The sequence below is a fragment of the Erinaceus europaeus genome, chromosome 11 (assembly GCF_950295315.1).
Source record: "Erinaceus europaeus chromosome 11, mEriEur2.1, whole genome shotgun sequence".
NCBI classification, from domain to species: domain Eukaryota; kingdom Metazoa; phylum Chordata; class Mammalia; order Eulipotyphla; family Erinaceidae; genus Erinaceus; species Erinaceus europaeus.
This window is the reverse complement of record NC_080172.1, coordinates 70,341,097-70,358,948: the sequence shown is the minus strand read 5'-3', so window position 1 is coordinate 70,358,948 and position 17,852 is coordinate 70,341,097. Positions and strand designations below refer to the sequence as shown.

At 44.1% G+C, this 17,852-nt stretch overlaps 1 protein-coding gene and 1 pseudogene across 1 annotated transcript; one reads left to right on the top strand and one right to left on the bottom strand.

The window, feature by feature from the left end:
- Window positions 1–13,405: 13,405 nt before the first annotated feature.
- On the top strand, window positions 13,406–14,749 carry LOC132541261 (tubulin alpha-4 chain-like). The gene is made up of 2 exons (XM_060201009.1): window positions 13,406–13,938; window positions 14,624–14,749. Exons 1-2 carry the CDS (start codon window positions 13,588–13,590, stop codon window positions 14,747–14,749), a joined length of 477 nt encoding a protein of 158 aa, XP_060056992.1. The 5' UTR covers window positions 13,406–13,587.
- Window positions 14,750–16,927: 2,178 nt separating this feature from the next.
- LOC103118473 (UBX domain-containing protein 8-like) overlaps window positions 16,928–17,852 on the bottom strand; it is a 77,827-nt pseudogene continuing 76,902 nt past the window's right edge.

The following is a 17,852-nucleotide window of genomic DNA, read 5'->3' as shown; positions in this document are numbered from 1 at the left end:
GTGGTGGTTAATTGATTACAGTGTGGTTGTTGACACATGGGTATGATTTTCCCCCATAATTGGTGTCAGAACACTCTCACCCCTAGCTTAGGCCCTTCTCCACCATCATACACTAGGACCCTAATGTCCTCTTTACTCCCCCCTTATCCTCCTCTGCTTTGGTGTGATAACACCCATCATCTTTTTAAATTTTATTTTAATTTTGTTTTCCTCCAGGGTTATGGCTGGTGATCGGTGGCTGCACTATGAACCCACTGCTCCTGGAGGCTATTTTTTCCCTTTTGTTGTTGTTGTTGTCATTATTATATTGTTGTTGTTAGTATTGGACAGGACAGAGAGAAACCAAGAGAGGCGGGGAAGACAGAGGGGGAGAGAAAGACAGACACCTGCAGACCTGCTTCACCATTTGTGAAGCGACCCCCTGTCGGTGGGGAGCCTGGGCTCTAACTGGGATCCTTGCGCAGGTCCTTGTGCCTCGCACAATGTGAGCTTAATTAACCCCATGCTCTACCGTCCGCCCTCCAGATGTGTGTCATCTTTTAGAGACACACATACATAGGAAGGAAAACTATGCTTTTTCTCTCCTTGTAATTGGAACTCTCAGGATCTATTCTCGACAGTTTCACACATACCATCCAGTAGTATATAGTGATCATGTTGTATGTTACACCTTCAGTGCTTATTGGTCTTATAACTGGAAGTTTTTTCTTCATCCAATTCCCTGACTCACTAACCCTCTCTTTGCACCTCACAAATATGATTTTTTAAATGATACTTTCTTTTAACAGATGTATATGTAAATATATGTGAGTTCAACTGTACATTGTTTGCTTTATCTGACTTCTTTGGCTTAGTATTATTCCCTCAAGATCCATGTTGTAAATGATAGGATTTATTTATTTTTGATGATCAAATAATATCTCACAATATTTATATATAAATGCACACATATACTACAACTTTTTTTTTTTTAAAAAGATTTATTTATTTATGAGAGAGAATCAGAACCTCCTCCCGGGACATGTAATGCTGGAGGATCAAACTCAGTACCCATTCTTGCAAGTTCAATGTTCTACCTACTCTGCCACCTCCCAGCCACTATCACAACTTCTTATCCAGTCACCCATTATGAAAGGTAGTTCTTGTACACTGGGGGTAGAAATGTAAGTTAGTATAGCCACTGTGGAGAATAGGATGGGAATATACATATACATATCCACATCCTCTTCCTTCCTCTTCTCCTCCTCTTTCTCTCTTTTCTCTTATTCTTTTTGAATAGACACACACACACACACACACACACACACACACAGAGAGAGAGAGAGAGAGAGAGAGAGAGAGACCACACCACTGAAGCTTACTTGAATTCTGTGGAGCCAAGGCTAAAACTTACATGGCAAAGCAGCACACTGTCAGGGGGCTGGGTGGTGGCACACCTGGTTGAGTGCACGTTACAATGCTTAAGGACCCAGGTCTGAGGCCCCAGCCCCCACCTGCAGGGGGAAAGCTTTGTGAGTGTTGAAGCAGGGCTGCAGGTATTTCTCTGTCTCTCTTCTTCTCTTATCACCCCCATCCCTCTCAATTTCTGACTGTCTCTATCCAATAAATAAATAAAGATAATAAAAAAATGAAAAGTTAAAAAAAACCAGCACACAATCTGGGTGAGTTATTTCACTGGCCCTAGCTTTTCTCAATGGTGGGTATTGTAAGAGGTGTGAGGTGCTATCTTACTGTGATTGTGATGCACCTTCCCTTAACAGTTAATGAGGTAGAACATGCTTTTATATACCGTCTGGCATTCATGTATCACCTTTAGGGAAATAAAAATGTGTTCAGGCCCTTTGCCTACTCTCTCCCTCCACCCCCCACCCCCAACAGCAATTTTCTAGCAAGCCCTTTAGGCGATTCTATTGTCTACTGAAATTTAGACCAACTGCCCCAGCGATCAGAGTGCCTCCTCCTGGCCTATGTGTCCAGAGATTTTGTATTGTAGCCTGTACCCTCCCCACCCCAACATCCTACTGCACTGCCTGACATTCTGCCACCCAGATAAGACTCTAGAAACATTTCTTTGGATTCACCCAAAAAAGTCCTTGTGGTATTTGCTGCAGGTTCAGGTAGGACACCAGTCCATTCTAAATCACCATCAAAATCACCATCACACACCAGAAGAGGAGGAATAATTGTAGATTCACCGTGCATGTACCACGATGGCAGGTAGGCACTTTCATCTGGGTTTTATGGAGACTCAGTGAGGCTCAATAATTCCATCATGTTCACAGACAGGGCAGGGCCAGGAACAGAGCCAAGTGCACTGGACCCCAAAGCCTGTGTTTGCTCTGGCTGCCCGTGGTGTCGCCTGTGATTATGAGAGTCAATTCTACCGTGATGATCTCTTCAAGCATTTGGAGTCTCTGGCCTTTGAGCTAATCAGTTAACATTTGAGCTGCTAAGATATTTTTCTCTTTTAAGTTTTGAAAGCCCATGTCGCTGCAAATGTTTTCTAAATAGATGAACCCACTTTGTGTGTGTGCATGAATACACACACACACACACACACACACACACACACACACACACCCCACACCTAAAACTGCAAATTTATTCCAATAAATACTCACATGCTAAAAAAGTCAAATGATATATAAAAGCATGTAGAACAAATAGTAACGATCTTGCCTTACCCCTTCCTGTCTCTTGTTACTCATGCTCAGTAGTTTAAGTTTTCCTACAGATCTTTTTTCTGAGTATGAGAATACAAATGACATCAGCATATTCTATATTATGTGACTTGCTTTTTTCATACAATAAGTTTTGCTGTTCTTAGCAATATCTGTACTCAACCAATCTCATTCTTTGAATCTTTGCAGTGATATTCCATAACTAGAAATCCTGTAAATTTGTTACCTGTTCTCTACAGAAAGACATTTGATTTGCTTTAATTTTTTTTCTATAAGTAGAGACTCTTAAAATCCAGACATGCTTATTTTTTAAAAACTTTAATTAATTTACTTTCCAAGGTATTTTTAAAAATCGTGATTAATAGTGCTTTAATGGATAGCAAGATTAAAGGGCATAGTTTCATACTGCAGCTACCACCGTTTTGTGCCCACCCTCCCCAATGATAATCACCATAGTTCTCACAAAGTCTTAGAAACAATTTGTTTACTTTTGGATTTTATTTTATCTATTTTTTTTTCTGCGAGTTCATATGTTTTAATTCTCTAGATTCCACAGGTGAGTGAAACCATCTAGTAGCTGAGGCATACTTACTTTTGAACATATATCAGTATTTTCAGAGATTCTTTTCTCTATAGGTTATATTGATTGCTTAAAGTACAGGTGAAACTTAAAAGTTGTTATGTCCTAATAATTACTCTCCAACAAGACTGCACTCTGAATTTATGTGTGAAAAGGGGCTTTGTGACATACTCTAACCATTACTGCATATTGCCCTCCTTTATGTTTTTTTTTCCAGAAAATATCTTGCTATATACTAACAATAACATTTTTCTAGGGAGATGGAGTGATCCATCAAATGTTGACTAACTGATTTTCTTTTTCTCTGAATTACTTATTTATATCCTTTGTCCACTGGGGGTGGTGGTGGTATTTTTCCCTATTGATTTATATGCTCCTTTTAATACTCTATGGTGATTATTTCTTTCTTACATATCCTATAATTTTTCTCAAACTATTATACGTAATTTTGATTTTAGTGTATTTTGCTATAGAGGAGAGTTATAACTTTCCCTCAATTGTTAAATGATTTTTATTAGTGATTTAATAATGATTAAGAAGATTTTAAGATAATAAGGGCATAATTCCTTACAGTATTTTTTTTCATCTAATCAAATAGACCATTTAAAAGCATGTGGTTTATTGACCTTATGCCAGACTTGAAAAAAGCCTCTACATTTCATTCCCCCCTCCCAATATTTATTTATTTATTAGTTAGAGACAGAGAGAAACTGAGATAGGAAGGTGGGAGAGAGAGAGAGAGAGGGAGAGAGAGAGAGAGAGAGAGAGAGAGACCTGTAGCAATGCTTCACCACTTATGAAGCTTTCCCCCTGCAGGTGGGGACCATGGGCTTGAACCCGGGCATTTGTACATGGTAACATGTGCATTCAACAGGTGTCCCAATACATATCCCCAATTACATTTTATTTGATAACTGAAAACCAGAACAAACTTAATAGTAGGTGAATTTATTAATGGACCCAAAGAGTTGAGCCCCAGAACAACCCTCAGTTTGCTCCGAGAGAATTGGTTCTAGTTGTGGACATTCTAAAGACTGTGCCTGTGAAGGAAAGTGATTTCTTAGGAATTCTACCAAGTAGACTGCACCCAGCAACAACTTGTCTCCCTTCCTGGTGTTGTCTCTATATTGAGGCAATCAAGCAAGTTGGTTTATCTTTTATTTTCCTTTCTACACTGCCAAACCATTCTTCTGGGAGCTATGACTTAGACATCATAGAAAGACATGTTTTTCTTAACCAGAGCACTGCTCAGCTCCAGCTCATGGTGGTACCAAAAATTGAATCTGGGACCTCAGACCTCCAGGCATGAGATTTTTTTTTTTTTTTTTTTTTGCATAACCATTATGCTGTCTTGCTAGTTCTTGCTAGGGACTGGCAGTTTCTTGTAAGTTTTTGAAGACTAATGAAGATTATCTTGGGTCACTTTGTGTTCCTTCACAGAAAAAGGAGATTTGGGGGTAGAGTCTCTTCACAGAAACACACCAGCTGAGTTTTGAGTTTTGGTACACACATAAGCCCAAGAAAAATGGTTTTAGATTGATTTCTTTGACTACTAAAAGTCTCATTATGACTGGCATGACAGCTTACCTGAGAAGGTGTCTACTCTGCCTTGTGCACAGTCCAGGTTTGAGCCCAGTTTCCATAGTGCTGGGGAAAGCTTAGGTGTTGTGTTATCTTTTACTAGCTTAATCTGTCTTTTTGTCTCTATCTGAAAAAGTTGACCTGGAGCAGTGAGGTCCTGGGTATGACAAAAACTAGTCATGTCCCTTTAATTATTAACACTGAGAAAACTATTAAGAAAAAAAATTGTCATACCAGGTTCAGTTTCACTTCAGTATTTTAAGCCTGGATTTTTAGAAATAGAATTGTCATGGAAGTCATATATTTTCCTCCTAGATTTTTTTTTTCTTTACATGCCAGGGTTTTGCACCTGTGTGATTTCTCTGTTCTCCAGATGACTCTTATAAGAGAGAGGCAGAGAAGGAGAGAGAGAGGGAGAGGAAGAGGGAGAGAGGGAGGAAGGGAGGGAGGAAAGGAGGGAGAGAGGGAGGGAGGAAGGGAGAGAGAGAGAGAAAAACAGGAGAGAGAGAAACAGGAGAGAGAGAAACAGCAAAGACATCACAATATCGTGAATAGCGCTCACATATGGTGCTATGGGGCTCACACTCAGGCCCTCATGCACTGTGTGTTCTATCAGATGAGTTGTCTCCCTGTTTTCTCCTAGCCTTTTAGAGCCTTTTATAATGCCCCTTTTAATAGTAAAAGAATAGGGTGAATTTTACTTGGTGTCTCGATGCATTTGGCAATGGACTTTATACTCATCACTTTTTTCAAGGGCCTGTTTTAATTTTAAATTAGAAAGCCCAGCTTGGGTCTCACTGCCTTTTTGCTTCTTGCAGGTGTTTCTGTTGTGCTTCTTTATGCTGATTCGCTCTTGGACTCAAATATCACATGTAGGTGGAGAGAAAGAGAGGGGGTGGACGAATTTTATTGTACTTTTCTTTACAGGCATATCTTCTACCCTTTTATGGGGAAGCTCTCCTCCTCCCTTTCCTCCTCCCCTTCCTCCTCCTCTTCCTCCTTCTTCTCCTTCTTTCTTTTGCCTTTTCTCTGAGACAGAGAAAATAGCTGTGCCCTGGACCAGTTATCCTGAATTCTAAAACAGTCCCCTTCTCCTACTTTATCACTTGGTTTCTTTCTTACTCTCTTTTATAATTTATTTATTTATTCATTAATTTTTAATACACACACAACACACACACACACACACACACACACACACCCTAGAGTATTGCTCAGTTCAGGTTTGTGGTGGTGCTGGGTATTGAACCTGGGTGTTCAGAGCCTCAAGTGTTAGTGCCATTTGCATGACTATTATGCTGTCTCCCTAGTCCTACCACTTCATTTCTTTTAGACTTAAGTGAAAGGGCTGAATCTGAATCAGATTTACTGGGAAGAACATAGTTCTAGCTTGGGAAAACTCAATTGTGGCTTAACCTAGCTTGATTACTAAGGGCTTCATTTTCACCATCTTTGAAGTAGGCTTATAACAATGAGACAATTTACTGTTGACTCTAAACCATTAATCCCTCCAATAAAGAAAAAACAAAAGCAAAGAGACAAATTGTTGTCTTGAGGTTAACAAAGATGATACAGCCTTATCAGGGACAACATCATGAACCCTCTTGTGGGCCTCTACAGAACCTTGCCCTCAATGTAGAACAACAATGGCAGAAATTGCCCCACTCTCTGAAAGGAGGCTGGGTCAACATACTCTGCTACTTGAGGAAGATGGGTCCGGCAATGAGTGCAGCCTAGAATGTTCCTAGCTATGACCATATGTGAATGTGAGCTCAGACTGACAGGGATCCAGAGGTTACACAGGCTTCTGTGCTAAATATGAATAGACATAGGCCCTAGGTCAGATCGATGGGGTTTACAGTTAACAGTATTTATATACTTTCCCCATATTTGGGAGCCTCTCTCTGCCCTTATCCATCTTTCTAGTCCTATCCTCAATTCTGACACCATCTTTCCAGAAAATGCTCCTAGCCTACCTGCATGTTAGCTGTTGGGCTCAGTCAAAAATTAGTAAAGTCATGGGCCCCTTGGACTAAAATAGACTTTCTAGTTCCTTCCGGCATCAAGACCCAAAATCTCTTCTACTACAGTCTTACCTTTATGTCCCTGATTATTAAACAATTTGTTCTGCTTTATATCTTAATGCCTTTTAGCCACCAACTTGCAGATGCTGCCATGATGCTAACCTGACTTCCCTGGGCAGATGACCTCACCAATGTATCCTGGAACCCCACTTACCCTGAACCCTAACCTGTTGGGAAATATAAAAAGAGGCTGGGGTATAGATCAACATGTCAATGCCTCTGTCTAGTGGAGAAGCAATTACAGGGCTAGGCCTCACACCTTCTGCACCCCATAGAGATCTTTGGTTCATACTCTCAGAGGGATAAAGAATAGAGAACATTCCAATAGAGATGATGGAACTGTGTCCCTCTTATCCCACAATCTTGTCAAGTCACACACACACACACACACACACACACACACAAAAGGATAATACAACCTTTTAATAGGTGCAAAAACAAGCCTGGAGCCTTCTGGGCAGTTATGAAGCATGTTCACCACTAGATGGAGCCAATGACCCAGTCAGCTGCATATAAAGGCTTTTGGCCTGGAATCTAAGAGGACCCCTTGGCTTCTGAACAGATGAAGTTCAGCAACAACTATCACAGACAAAGAAGCTTTCCATTTTGCTGTCAATGACTTATTACATCAGATTTTTTTTTTTCTGAGGCAGTAAGTAGACTGCTCTGGTTGGGAGTGGGGCTCAGGAGCTGGACTTCCTGAAGCACAAGCTGTCTGTCCATTTCAAGGCATTTTCCACCATTTTTATTTCAAGTTACACCTCCCTCTGGAACTGGGTGTAAAATGTATCTCTCAGTCCAAGATGCCTTGTCTGCCTCTCAGGCACCCCAGTGGGAGCCTGGAGCTCCATGAAACCAGGCGCAAGAGCCAGGGGAAAGCTAGTAGCCATTTAATGCCACATGAGCCTCTGCCCTATAAGGCCTGACTGCTGCTCCCTTTCTGATCACTTAGAGCTTGGCACTTCACACTCAGCAACATCCTGCTTCCTCCACCATGCCTTTGCCCATGCAGTTCCTCTCCTGAACCTCCCTTTGCCAGCTTTGACTTACCTGTTCAGACTTCGTTTAGCCTTGGTCATCTGTAGGAATTCTTCTCTGACTTTATTTTTTTTTTGCAGGTATCTCTCTCTTTTTTAAAATATATTTTTATTATCTTTATTTTTACTTATTGGATAGAGACAGTCAGAAATCAAGAGGGAAGGGAGAAAGACAGAGACAGAGAGACACTTGCAGCCCTGCTTCACCATTCACAAAGCTTTTTGCCTGCAGGTGGAGACTGGGGGCTCGAATCCGGGTCCTTGTGCACTGTAACATGTGCGCTCAGCCAGGTGTGCCACCACCAGCTCCCTTTAAATTTCTTTATTGGGAGATTAATGGTTTACAGTCAACAGTAAAATACTATAGTTTGTGCATGTGTAACATTTCTCAGTTTTCCACATAACAATTCAACCCCCTCTAGATCCTCCTCTGCCACCGTGTTCCAGGACCTAAGTTCCCCCCTACCCCAAAATCTTTTACTTTGGTGCAATATACCATTGCCAATAATTTTTTTTTCCTATTGCCTTGCCCTAAGAGTTCCTGAGAGGAGGATACCATAGCCTCCAGTCACTTGGTCCTGAAGCTGGAGTCTTTACTTTCTCACATCTGTGCAGTCATAAAGGGCCCCCCCCAAATGAGTTTGAAGGTACCTGAGCAATCCACACCCCAACCCACCCCCTGGGGGACCTCCAGTGAAGCGGGTACTCCTTTCCAGAAGACTTGCTGGCTCAGAGCTCTGTGGGGACTCTTCCAGACTGAAGCCAGCTCACACTCTGGCAGGAAGGAAAAGACTATGACAATATGACAGGGAGGTGTAGGGATCCTGGGGATGGAGTTCTAAAAGTCCTAATGTTACCACAGTCAGAAAGCATCAGCTGTGGTCCCCTGACCCCACTCCTGGGCTGCTGGGAAACTGTGCAGATGCAGTCACATCTGCCATGTTGATCCCTCAGTCTATTGCTAGTTCCAGCGAGATTTGGGACATTCTCGGAGCGCCTGTTCCGCCATGTTGTGCCCTCAGGGCATTGTCTATTCCCCAGGATATTTGGAGTGCTTTGGTTACTCCTCCCCTTCCCATTCTCGCGAGAGCTACTCCCATAAAAGCCCTTCTTCTTCCACACCTCTCTCTCTTGCCGGCTCTTCACTTCAGTGTTTAGACACAGGAAAGGCTACTGCGTGAGGAGGCCATTTTTGCTACCTCCACGTGGCCCAACCTGTTTCTCTCTCACCCAACTCTGAGGTGCCAGCCCAAATAAAGATTTGTGTTTCCTCTTCGTTTCGGATCTCCTCTCTCTCTTCTCCGCAGTGCAGCCCGACACTGGGCCCCACCAAGGTGCTCTCACTGCTCTCCTAAACTGTTGCATAGCACTTGGTGACCAGCCTCACTTTACCTCAACTGGGGGAGCTTGTGAAGGGTGGAAGAGCCAAGAGTGTGAAGAAAGTGAAGAGGAGGCTTCTAACTCCCCCAAAGGAGGAATTCTCTCAGGCCTAGGCACCCAGGGAAGCAAACACCAGCATCATTAGTGGAACATGTTGCTGCTTCTCTCTCTTTCTTCCTCTCTCTCGTTCTCTTTCTTTTTGGTGGAGTCCTGGGCCTGGCACACACATGATTTCATAACTCTGGGTCTCTTTTTCATAGAGAGAGAGAGAGAGAGAGAGAGAGAGAAATCCAGTGCTATAGCACCTCCCTATGTGCTGCTGGGGTTCCAACATGGGTGTTATATGTCAAGGCATGCACTCTACCCAGTGAGCTGTCTCTACATCTGAGGAGATGTTTCTTAACTCCAAATATGAACCTCCTGAGAGTGATGTGTAGGCTCTGGGGTTTAAACTGGAAGTGAAACCACTGTGTTTCCCTTACTCCCTTTTTTCCTTCTTACTTCATTTTCCTTCTGAGTGGGTCCCCAGGCATCCAAACAATGCCTCTCCAGGCAGCCTGGCACGGCTGTCATAAAATGCAACTGAAATCCGTCTCTATGGAAACCAGCTGGCTCTTTTTGCTTCTCTCGCTCCCGCTCCTGTGCTGGCCAGGATGGGGTGAGACTCCAGGCTCTGCGCTCTGACACTGGGCTGCCGTCACCCCACCCTGACATCCCACACCCCAAGTGTTCACCTTCTTCTTATCCTCTTGCCAGAGGTGAGATGCTGGTAGGAGGGTGATCCCCAGGCAGAGGCAAAGCCTCAGACAGTCTTGGAGAGATAGTGAGGAGGGAAGACCACCTGAACCTGGCTACAGGAGGCAAAGAGGGTACCCTGCTGCCCCACACTGGGATTCAACGCTCCCATCTTGGCTGCAGGACTAAGGTCCTGCCTCCCCCTTACCCCGCACCACCTTTACTCAGTCAACAGAACTCACCCCCAGCCTCTTCCACCTAGTTGGGGCTCAGCTGTGGTTCTTTGGGTTTATCTTTCCTTTGCAGGGGAGTCATTTCACAGGCGGTGAAGCAGGTCTGCAGGTGTCTATCTTTCTCTCCTCCTCTCTGTCTTCCCCTCTTCTCTCTATTTCTCTCTGTCCTATCCAACAACGATAATAACTACAACAATAAAACAACAAGGGAAACAAAAGGGAATAAATAAAATAAATATTAAAGAAATATATATATTTAGGGAGTCGGGCGGTGGCACAGTGGGTTAAGCGCACGTGGCCCAAAGCGCAGGGACCGGCGTAAGGATCCCGGTTCGAGCCCCCGGCTCCCCACCTACAGGGGAGTCACTTCACGGGCGGTGAAGCAGGTCTGCAGGTGTCTGTCTTTCTCTCCCCTCTCTCTCTGTCTTCCCCTCCTCTCTCCATTTCTCTCTGTCCTATCCAACAACAAAGCAACGTCAACAATGGCAATAATAACCGCAATGAGGCTGCAACAACTAGGGCAACAAAAAGGGGGAAAAATGGCCTCCAGGAGCGGTGGATTCATGGTGCAGGCACCGAGCCCAGCAATAACCCTGGAGGAAAAAAAATATATATATATATAAAAGGTAGCCCTTTATTCCTTAGAAGCACATATGTTAGCATTTGACTTGAGAGCTTACATTTTTTCCCCTTTGGATTTAAGACAAATCCAGTCTGCTTCCATAGGAAGACTGGATCAAAATGGGAACAAAGATATCAGAACACTTAAATTTTAATTTAATTTATTTTTATGACCACCAGGGTTAATCTCTGGGGCTCTGCACCTACATGATTCCATGACTCCCTGCTGACTCTTTTTCCATTTTTATTCATTTTCTAATTTTTAGAAATAGAATGGGAGAGGCTAGGGGTATAGCACAGTGGCTATGCAAAAAACTCACATGCTTGTGGCTCTGAGGTGCCAGGTTCAGTCCCCAGCATCACCACAAACCAGAGCTTAGCAGTGTTCTGGTCTCTCTCTTTCTCATTTTCTCTCTCTCTCTCTCTCTCATTAAGATAACATAAAATATTAAAAAAAAGATAGGGTAGGAGACAAATAGGGACACACACACACACACACACAGACACACACACACACACACACGGCATTGCCCATGTTGCTCATGTGGTTTCACCTGTGCAAGTGTTTTTCTGCGGTGCCAGGGACTCAGACTCGGGCCTTCGTGCACGGTAAAGTGTGCACTCTAACCACACAGAGATAGCTCTGGACCCTGACATCAGAGCTCTATTTCTCCTTCCCAGTCCCAATCTGCTGGTTTACCAAACCCCAAGTTTTCTTGCAGAGCAGGAGGATGGTTTAGCTGGTCTATGAGGGAGATGCGTCGGAAGAGCTCCCGAGCGGGGCGATGGCCTTTGGAGGGCTGGGCCCTCTACAAAACCTGTCAGCGGCTCCAAAGAAATAATTTCCATTCTGACTTTGTACCTCTGCCCCGCAGACCAGGAAAAGCTGCGAAACACCATGGAGGTGAACCTTCGCCACTAGGGGGCGATGCTATCTCTCTTTAGCGGTTCGCGTGATCGTTAAGGGCATCTGCACAACTTAAAGGCAAAGAAAGGCAAGTTCCAGATCTGCAAGGAGGCCAGGTGAGCTCTTCCTAGCACACCGGAATAGAGGAGCTTGCTACAGGAAAGGGGCTGAAAGGACAGGCACCACAGAGGGGAGCTATATCTGGGCCTTAACTTGGGCCACTCTCACTGTATGTCCACATTTCCTAGGCTGGCCTTCTGGTGGCTTCTCTCTCCCTCTGTCTAATGTTCACTGCACTGGGGACTGTGATACCCCAGTCACCTCTTTCCTGCCTATTCAGCAGTTTCTTCTGTTACTGAAATATTTGCCTTGTCTTCCACGTCTCTCCCCAAAGTCCCAGACTGTCAAACCTGGGTGTCTCATAATACTCTGCTCCCTCCCAACCCTTGCCCTTCCTGCCCATTTCCTCTGTTCCTGCAGAATTCTACTGTACCAGGGAATGTACCAGGGACTGTATTTGACCACAAAAAAGGCAGTAGTAGGTCGTCTAGTGTGTTGGCATATTTTACGGCAAAGTTGAACCTTCAGTAGATGCAGGTCCTGCGCTTGGAGAGCAGACACATGGCAGATAAAGGCCTTCTGGTCCCAGGCAGGGTAGAGTTGATTCTAGGAGTCTCCACTGAGTGGGTTCCACTTGGTGACTTGCATGCTGGAGACAGGCCTGCCTATAAGAGGGATGTTTTGCTGGGGAAGAATTGGTGGAACTCCTGGACTCTGGGAAGTGGATGGGAGAGACCCTTTTCTGCTCTGAATTATCCACTCCTGGACTTGCCCATAAAAAGCCTGTGGAGGGGGTCAGGTGGTGGCGCAGTGGGTTAAGCGCATGTGGCGCTAAGCGTAAGGATGCCGGTTCGAGCCCCTGGCTCCCCACCTGCAGGGGAGTTGCTTCACAGGCGGTGAAGCAGGTCTGCAGGTGTCTTTCTCTCCCTCTCTCTGTCTTCCCCTCCTCTCTCCATTTATCTCTGTCCTATCCAACAATGAACAACATCAACAATGGCAATAATAATAACCACAACGAGGCTACAACAACAAGAGCAACAAAAGGGGGAAAATGGCCTCCAGGAGTGCAGGCACCGAGCCCAGCAATAACCCTGGAGGAAAAAAAAAAAAAAAGCCTGTGGAGCTGTAGCTTGAATTATCCAAAAGTGACCTGCAGTGTTGTTAAAATTTCGGAGGCTCTTGCTGGCCGGGCGGGTCTAGCTTCACGGCGGGTAACAGAGACGCGGAGACAACGGCTGGGCAGGGAAGCTGTATTTCTTTATTCAGGAACAACGATTCACAAACTAAGACAAACTAATCACCAAACAGAACTCGCCTGTCTCTTTGCGGCGGCACAAGCACTCCCTCTTACTCTGTAACTCGGGAACTCTCCAACTCTGGAACTCTTGAACTCTCGTACTGGGGAACCCTCTGAAACTCTTCCACTGTGGAACTCTCTCTTACTCTGTAACCCTGAAACTCTCGAACTCAGGAACCCAGGAACTCTCGGACTCAGGAACCCTCTCATCACAGGCAAGGAAGATGCTGCCAATAACTATGCCCGTGGCCACTACACCATTGGCAAGAAGATTATTGACCTCGTCTTGGACCGAATCCGGAAGCTGGCCGACCAGTGCACAGGGCTTTAGGGCTTCCTGGTTTTCCACAGCTTTGGTGGGGGAACCGGTTCTGGGTTCACCTCTCTGCTGATGGAGCGGCTCTCTGTGGACTACGGCAAGAAGTCCAAGCTCGAGTTCTCCATCTACCCAGCCCCCCAGGTCTCCACAGCTGTAGTGGAGCCCTACAACTCCATCCTCACCACCCACACCACCCTGGAGCACTCTGACTGTGCCTTCATGGTAGACAATGAGGCCATCTATGACATCTGTCGTAGAAACCTTGATATCGAGCGCCCAACCTATACCAACCTTAATCGCCTTATTAGCCAGATTGTGTCCTCCATCACTGCTTCCCTCAGGTTTGATGGAGCCCTGAATGTTGACCTGACAGAATTCCAGACCGCCGCAACAACACTGCAGTGGACTCTGAAATGCCATGATGTATGTGTTTTTAAAGATTTCTTTCTTTATTTTCCATCTTTATTATTACTATTTTTATTTATCAAAATGAAACACAGACAAAAACCATAGGATAAGAGGAAGCACACTTATTACTATTTTTTATAAAGACAGAGAAATGGGGAGAGAAGGGACATATAGAGGGAGGGAAAGACAGACACCTGTAGCACTGCCTCAATGCTCATAGGGTTGGGGACTTAAATTTGAGTCTTTGAGCATGAAAACATGTTTACTCTATCAGGTGTACTGCCTCCTGGGAGGGAGGGGGAGAGAGAGAATTAGAGTATCAATTTGGCATTTTGTGCTGGGAATCAAACTTGGGACCTTAACTTCAAAAATTTTAAAACATTACTCCTTTCTTTTATTTGATAGTAGAGAGGATTTGAGAGGGGAGGTGGAGGGAGAGAGGGAGAAAGAAAGAGAGGCACCTTCAGACTTGCTTTACCACTTGTGGAGTTTCCCTCTGCAGGCGAGGCTGAGGGCTTGACCTGGGTCCTTGTGCATGATTGATAACATGTGCAGTCAACCAGGTGTGCCACCACCTGCCTCCAAGTCCAGCATTCTAGTCACCATACTTTCTATGTCTCAGTGATGTTTATCTGATAATAATCATTTTTTCCTCACTGGACTGTGTTTGCATGGAGATGAATCTCAATGTTTATTCTAGTTAGACATTTTCCAGCTGATTACAGCACTTGATGCTTATACAACTGAAAAATGCTGGGGCCAGAGACTCAACATGGCTAGCAAAAGCTCATTAGAGACTCAGGGCAGGATGCAGCTCAGAGTTTAGAAAACGCTCATTTTGAGGTGCCTGGAGGGCACCTCCCCACTTGTGTCCCTGTGTCCTTTATGTCTCACTACATACAGTCCTGCAGGGAAGGTTTTTTATTTTCTCATCAGCTTAACTTGCAGGCAGAGAAAAAGGTGAGAGAGGCAGATTAGGTACTCTGCCCGAAGACTGGAAAGGAGGCTCTACACTCTTTCCCCACATCAACTGCATTTAGAAATAAAAAATAATCAAAGCAAGTCTTGGCAGTGCCTGACAAATGGGTCATGGACAGTGTGTGTGACATGTCACTTGGTGATGCTGGATGCTCTGGGCACAGCTGCACTGAGTCTGGGGTGATGCCAGGAATAAAGTACATTTCAGGATTTTCATCATACTTCCAAAATGACTTCTTCCTTTTTTCCTTCCTTTCTTCATTTCTTCCTTTCTTCCTCTTTCTTTTCTCTCTCTCCCTTTCCCCTTTCCTTTCTTTCATTGATTTTCATTCTTTATTTTTGATTTATTTATTTACGAATGAGAAATAGAACAAGAGAACCAGAGCATCACTTCAGCACATGTGATGCTGGGGATCAAATTCAGGACCTTATGCTTGAGAGCCCAGCACATCATCCACTGCATCACCTCCCAGATAACTATTTCTTTCTTTGAATCCCCAATAAGAAAATTTTAAGAAATTTTTTAATCAGAAATCAGGAGAGAGCAATCTAGGAAAATCTGAACATTACTTACGTTTTCCAGAATATATCTTAGGAATTTCAGGGTGCTTCCCAGGTCCTGGACTCCTGTGGAAAAATAATCTTAAAAATGTGCTCTGGCTTCTCGAGGAGAAGCTTGAAGAATAGAAAGATCTGTATGAGGGCAGCTTGTCATCAATCTTTGCAAAAAAAAAAAAAGTGAGAAGCACTAATGTGGAGAAACAACTTACTAGGGTTGACAACAGTTTAAGTAAAACTGATGGAAGGGAATTAGGAAGAAAATACTCTACTGACTTTTTAAATGGGGTGATGATTCATTAGCAGCCAGAACCAGGGGTGTCTGTGCAGACTTTCTAGTGATCTGTGGACCAATAACCCGGATTATTTAACAAGATATTTACTCTTGGCTTTGGGAAATGGTATGATGTTTGTGTTGGCAGTAGATTCATTTCCCAACCAAACTTGCCATCGTGATGGGAAATGTTTTATTAGAGTGTGACGGGTAGATGAGAGCTCTGACATCTTTTTACCAAGCAATTCTAGCACCAGCCTAGAATCTGAGAATACAGTGCTGCACAAGTTAGATAGGGTCTTCATCCTTCTGGTGAGTCATTGAACAAATAACTTTCATTAGCATAATCACAGTGTAGGAGTCATAGGGAGTGAGAGATGCATATGTAATGGAGAGTGGGCCTTTCCAGAGGGTTGGCGAGATGAAAGTCAGGGCCAGGTTTGTGGTGCATCTGGTAGAACACACACACACATTACAGTGCACAAGGACCTGGGTTCAAGCCCGTGGTCCCCAACTGCAGGGGGATGCTTCACAGAGAGCAATAAATTCATTGTGCAGGCATCAAGTCCTCACAATAACCATGGTGGCAATAATAAAACAAAACAAGACAAAATAAATATGAAGGTTCTTTGAACACTGAGTTGCTCTCTAAGAGGTGCTGCATACTTCACCTGGACTTATGGTTAGTTTCTGAGTGGACACAGATTCCCCCATCCACAGCCCAGGTCCCTGCCTCTGCTGAGGTTTTCTCTCTCAGAGAATACTAGCTCCCTTCTTCACATTCAACTTGGCAAGTGGGAAAGTCCCCCCAAGTGAGTGGGATTAGGCTGAGATACATTTCTGTCAGTCATTGAAGGAGAGAGATTGGTTGACCAAAGGAGTGCAGCAATTTCTTCATCAAGACTGTAAGCAGGAGGCCAGTGAAATAGCTCACTTGGATAGTGTGCTGTTTGTCATGTGAGTGAATCAAGTTCGAGCCTGGCCTCTACCACATTGGGTGTTGTAGTCTGGCCCCTCCCTGCCCCACCTTGCTGTGTCTGCTACTCTCCACCATTTGTGCTCTCAGGGAGGGGCACAGTGGAGTTTTTGTTAACCAAATGTATCCTAAGGGTTAGACACATGCAGGATGGATGACAGTGTTGTTATGGAAATAAAAATATGATACACTTGAAATTGAAGGCTCCCTTCTCACAATTAGGGCTGACCAAATGCAGATGATATGGCTTGAGCTTTTACAGACATCATGCCGTCATCATGGAAGCCCCAGAAAGCACCTCTTTTATAGAAAGCGGAGTATATGCACTAATTTATTTGCCCTAGGTCAGTGCTCGGAAGTGACAGAATTAGGATTTATACCAAGACTCTCCTGAACATGAAGCCTGTGTTTTTTTTTTCCATGACGTAGTACCAGTCCTCTAAAGAATGCAGAGATAACGATAACAGCTGCAGTTCAAGACTCTGGCGACATTATTTGCTTTCTCTTGATAAAGTAACAAAAGGGGGAAAGGGAGGCAAGGGTCTAAGACTGGGTTTTCAGATTGGAGACTCAGGGAAGCAGATCTTACATAATTTTTAGTTTGGCCTGTTTTATTAGGTGGACCCTGGAAGGAAAGGCGAGGAAATAAAGTGTCTACTCTGAGAAGTATATGAGCCTTCCTGTACTTTCACATGTCCACTAAAGTGAGAGATAAAATCTAATCAATCACAAGAGGGCTTGAACTGAAGAAACTGAGACATATCAGTGGCAAATATTAAAAAATCATGAAAGGGACCAGGGACGACAGAGAAAAAGGACTCCTAGTTCATTGCCAAACTGCAGTTATTTCTGTGTAGAGAGACACCAAAGTCCTCTCCTTTTTCCCTGAGCCTTGATAATATGAAATCTGGGCATCATTCTTGCTGAACTCTGTCCCCTTTCTGGCTCCCTGCATAATTAGATCCAACCTTTTAAGGAAATGGGCCCTGGCAGCTAGGCCTTATGGTTTATGCATAACCCAGTTTCTATCATGTTTCCTGCTGTAAATTTTTGGTTGTAAATTGCATTTTTGAAGCTGTATTGTGATCACTTCTGGGATGATGGGGGTGGTGGTGGACTCCATTATAAGACCAGTCATCTGCT

Excerpts from the sequence above, each read along its gene's own strand:
- LOC132541261 (XM_060201009.1), top strand. The coding sequence starts at position 13,588 with ATGGAGCGGCTCTCTGTGGACTACGGCAAGAAGTCCAAGCTCGAGTTC. Across the intron at positions 13,939-14,623 it reads GGACTCTGAAATGCCATGAT|TTAGACATTTTCCAGCTGAT; the intron begins GTATGTGTTTTT and ends TGTTTATTCTAG.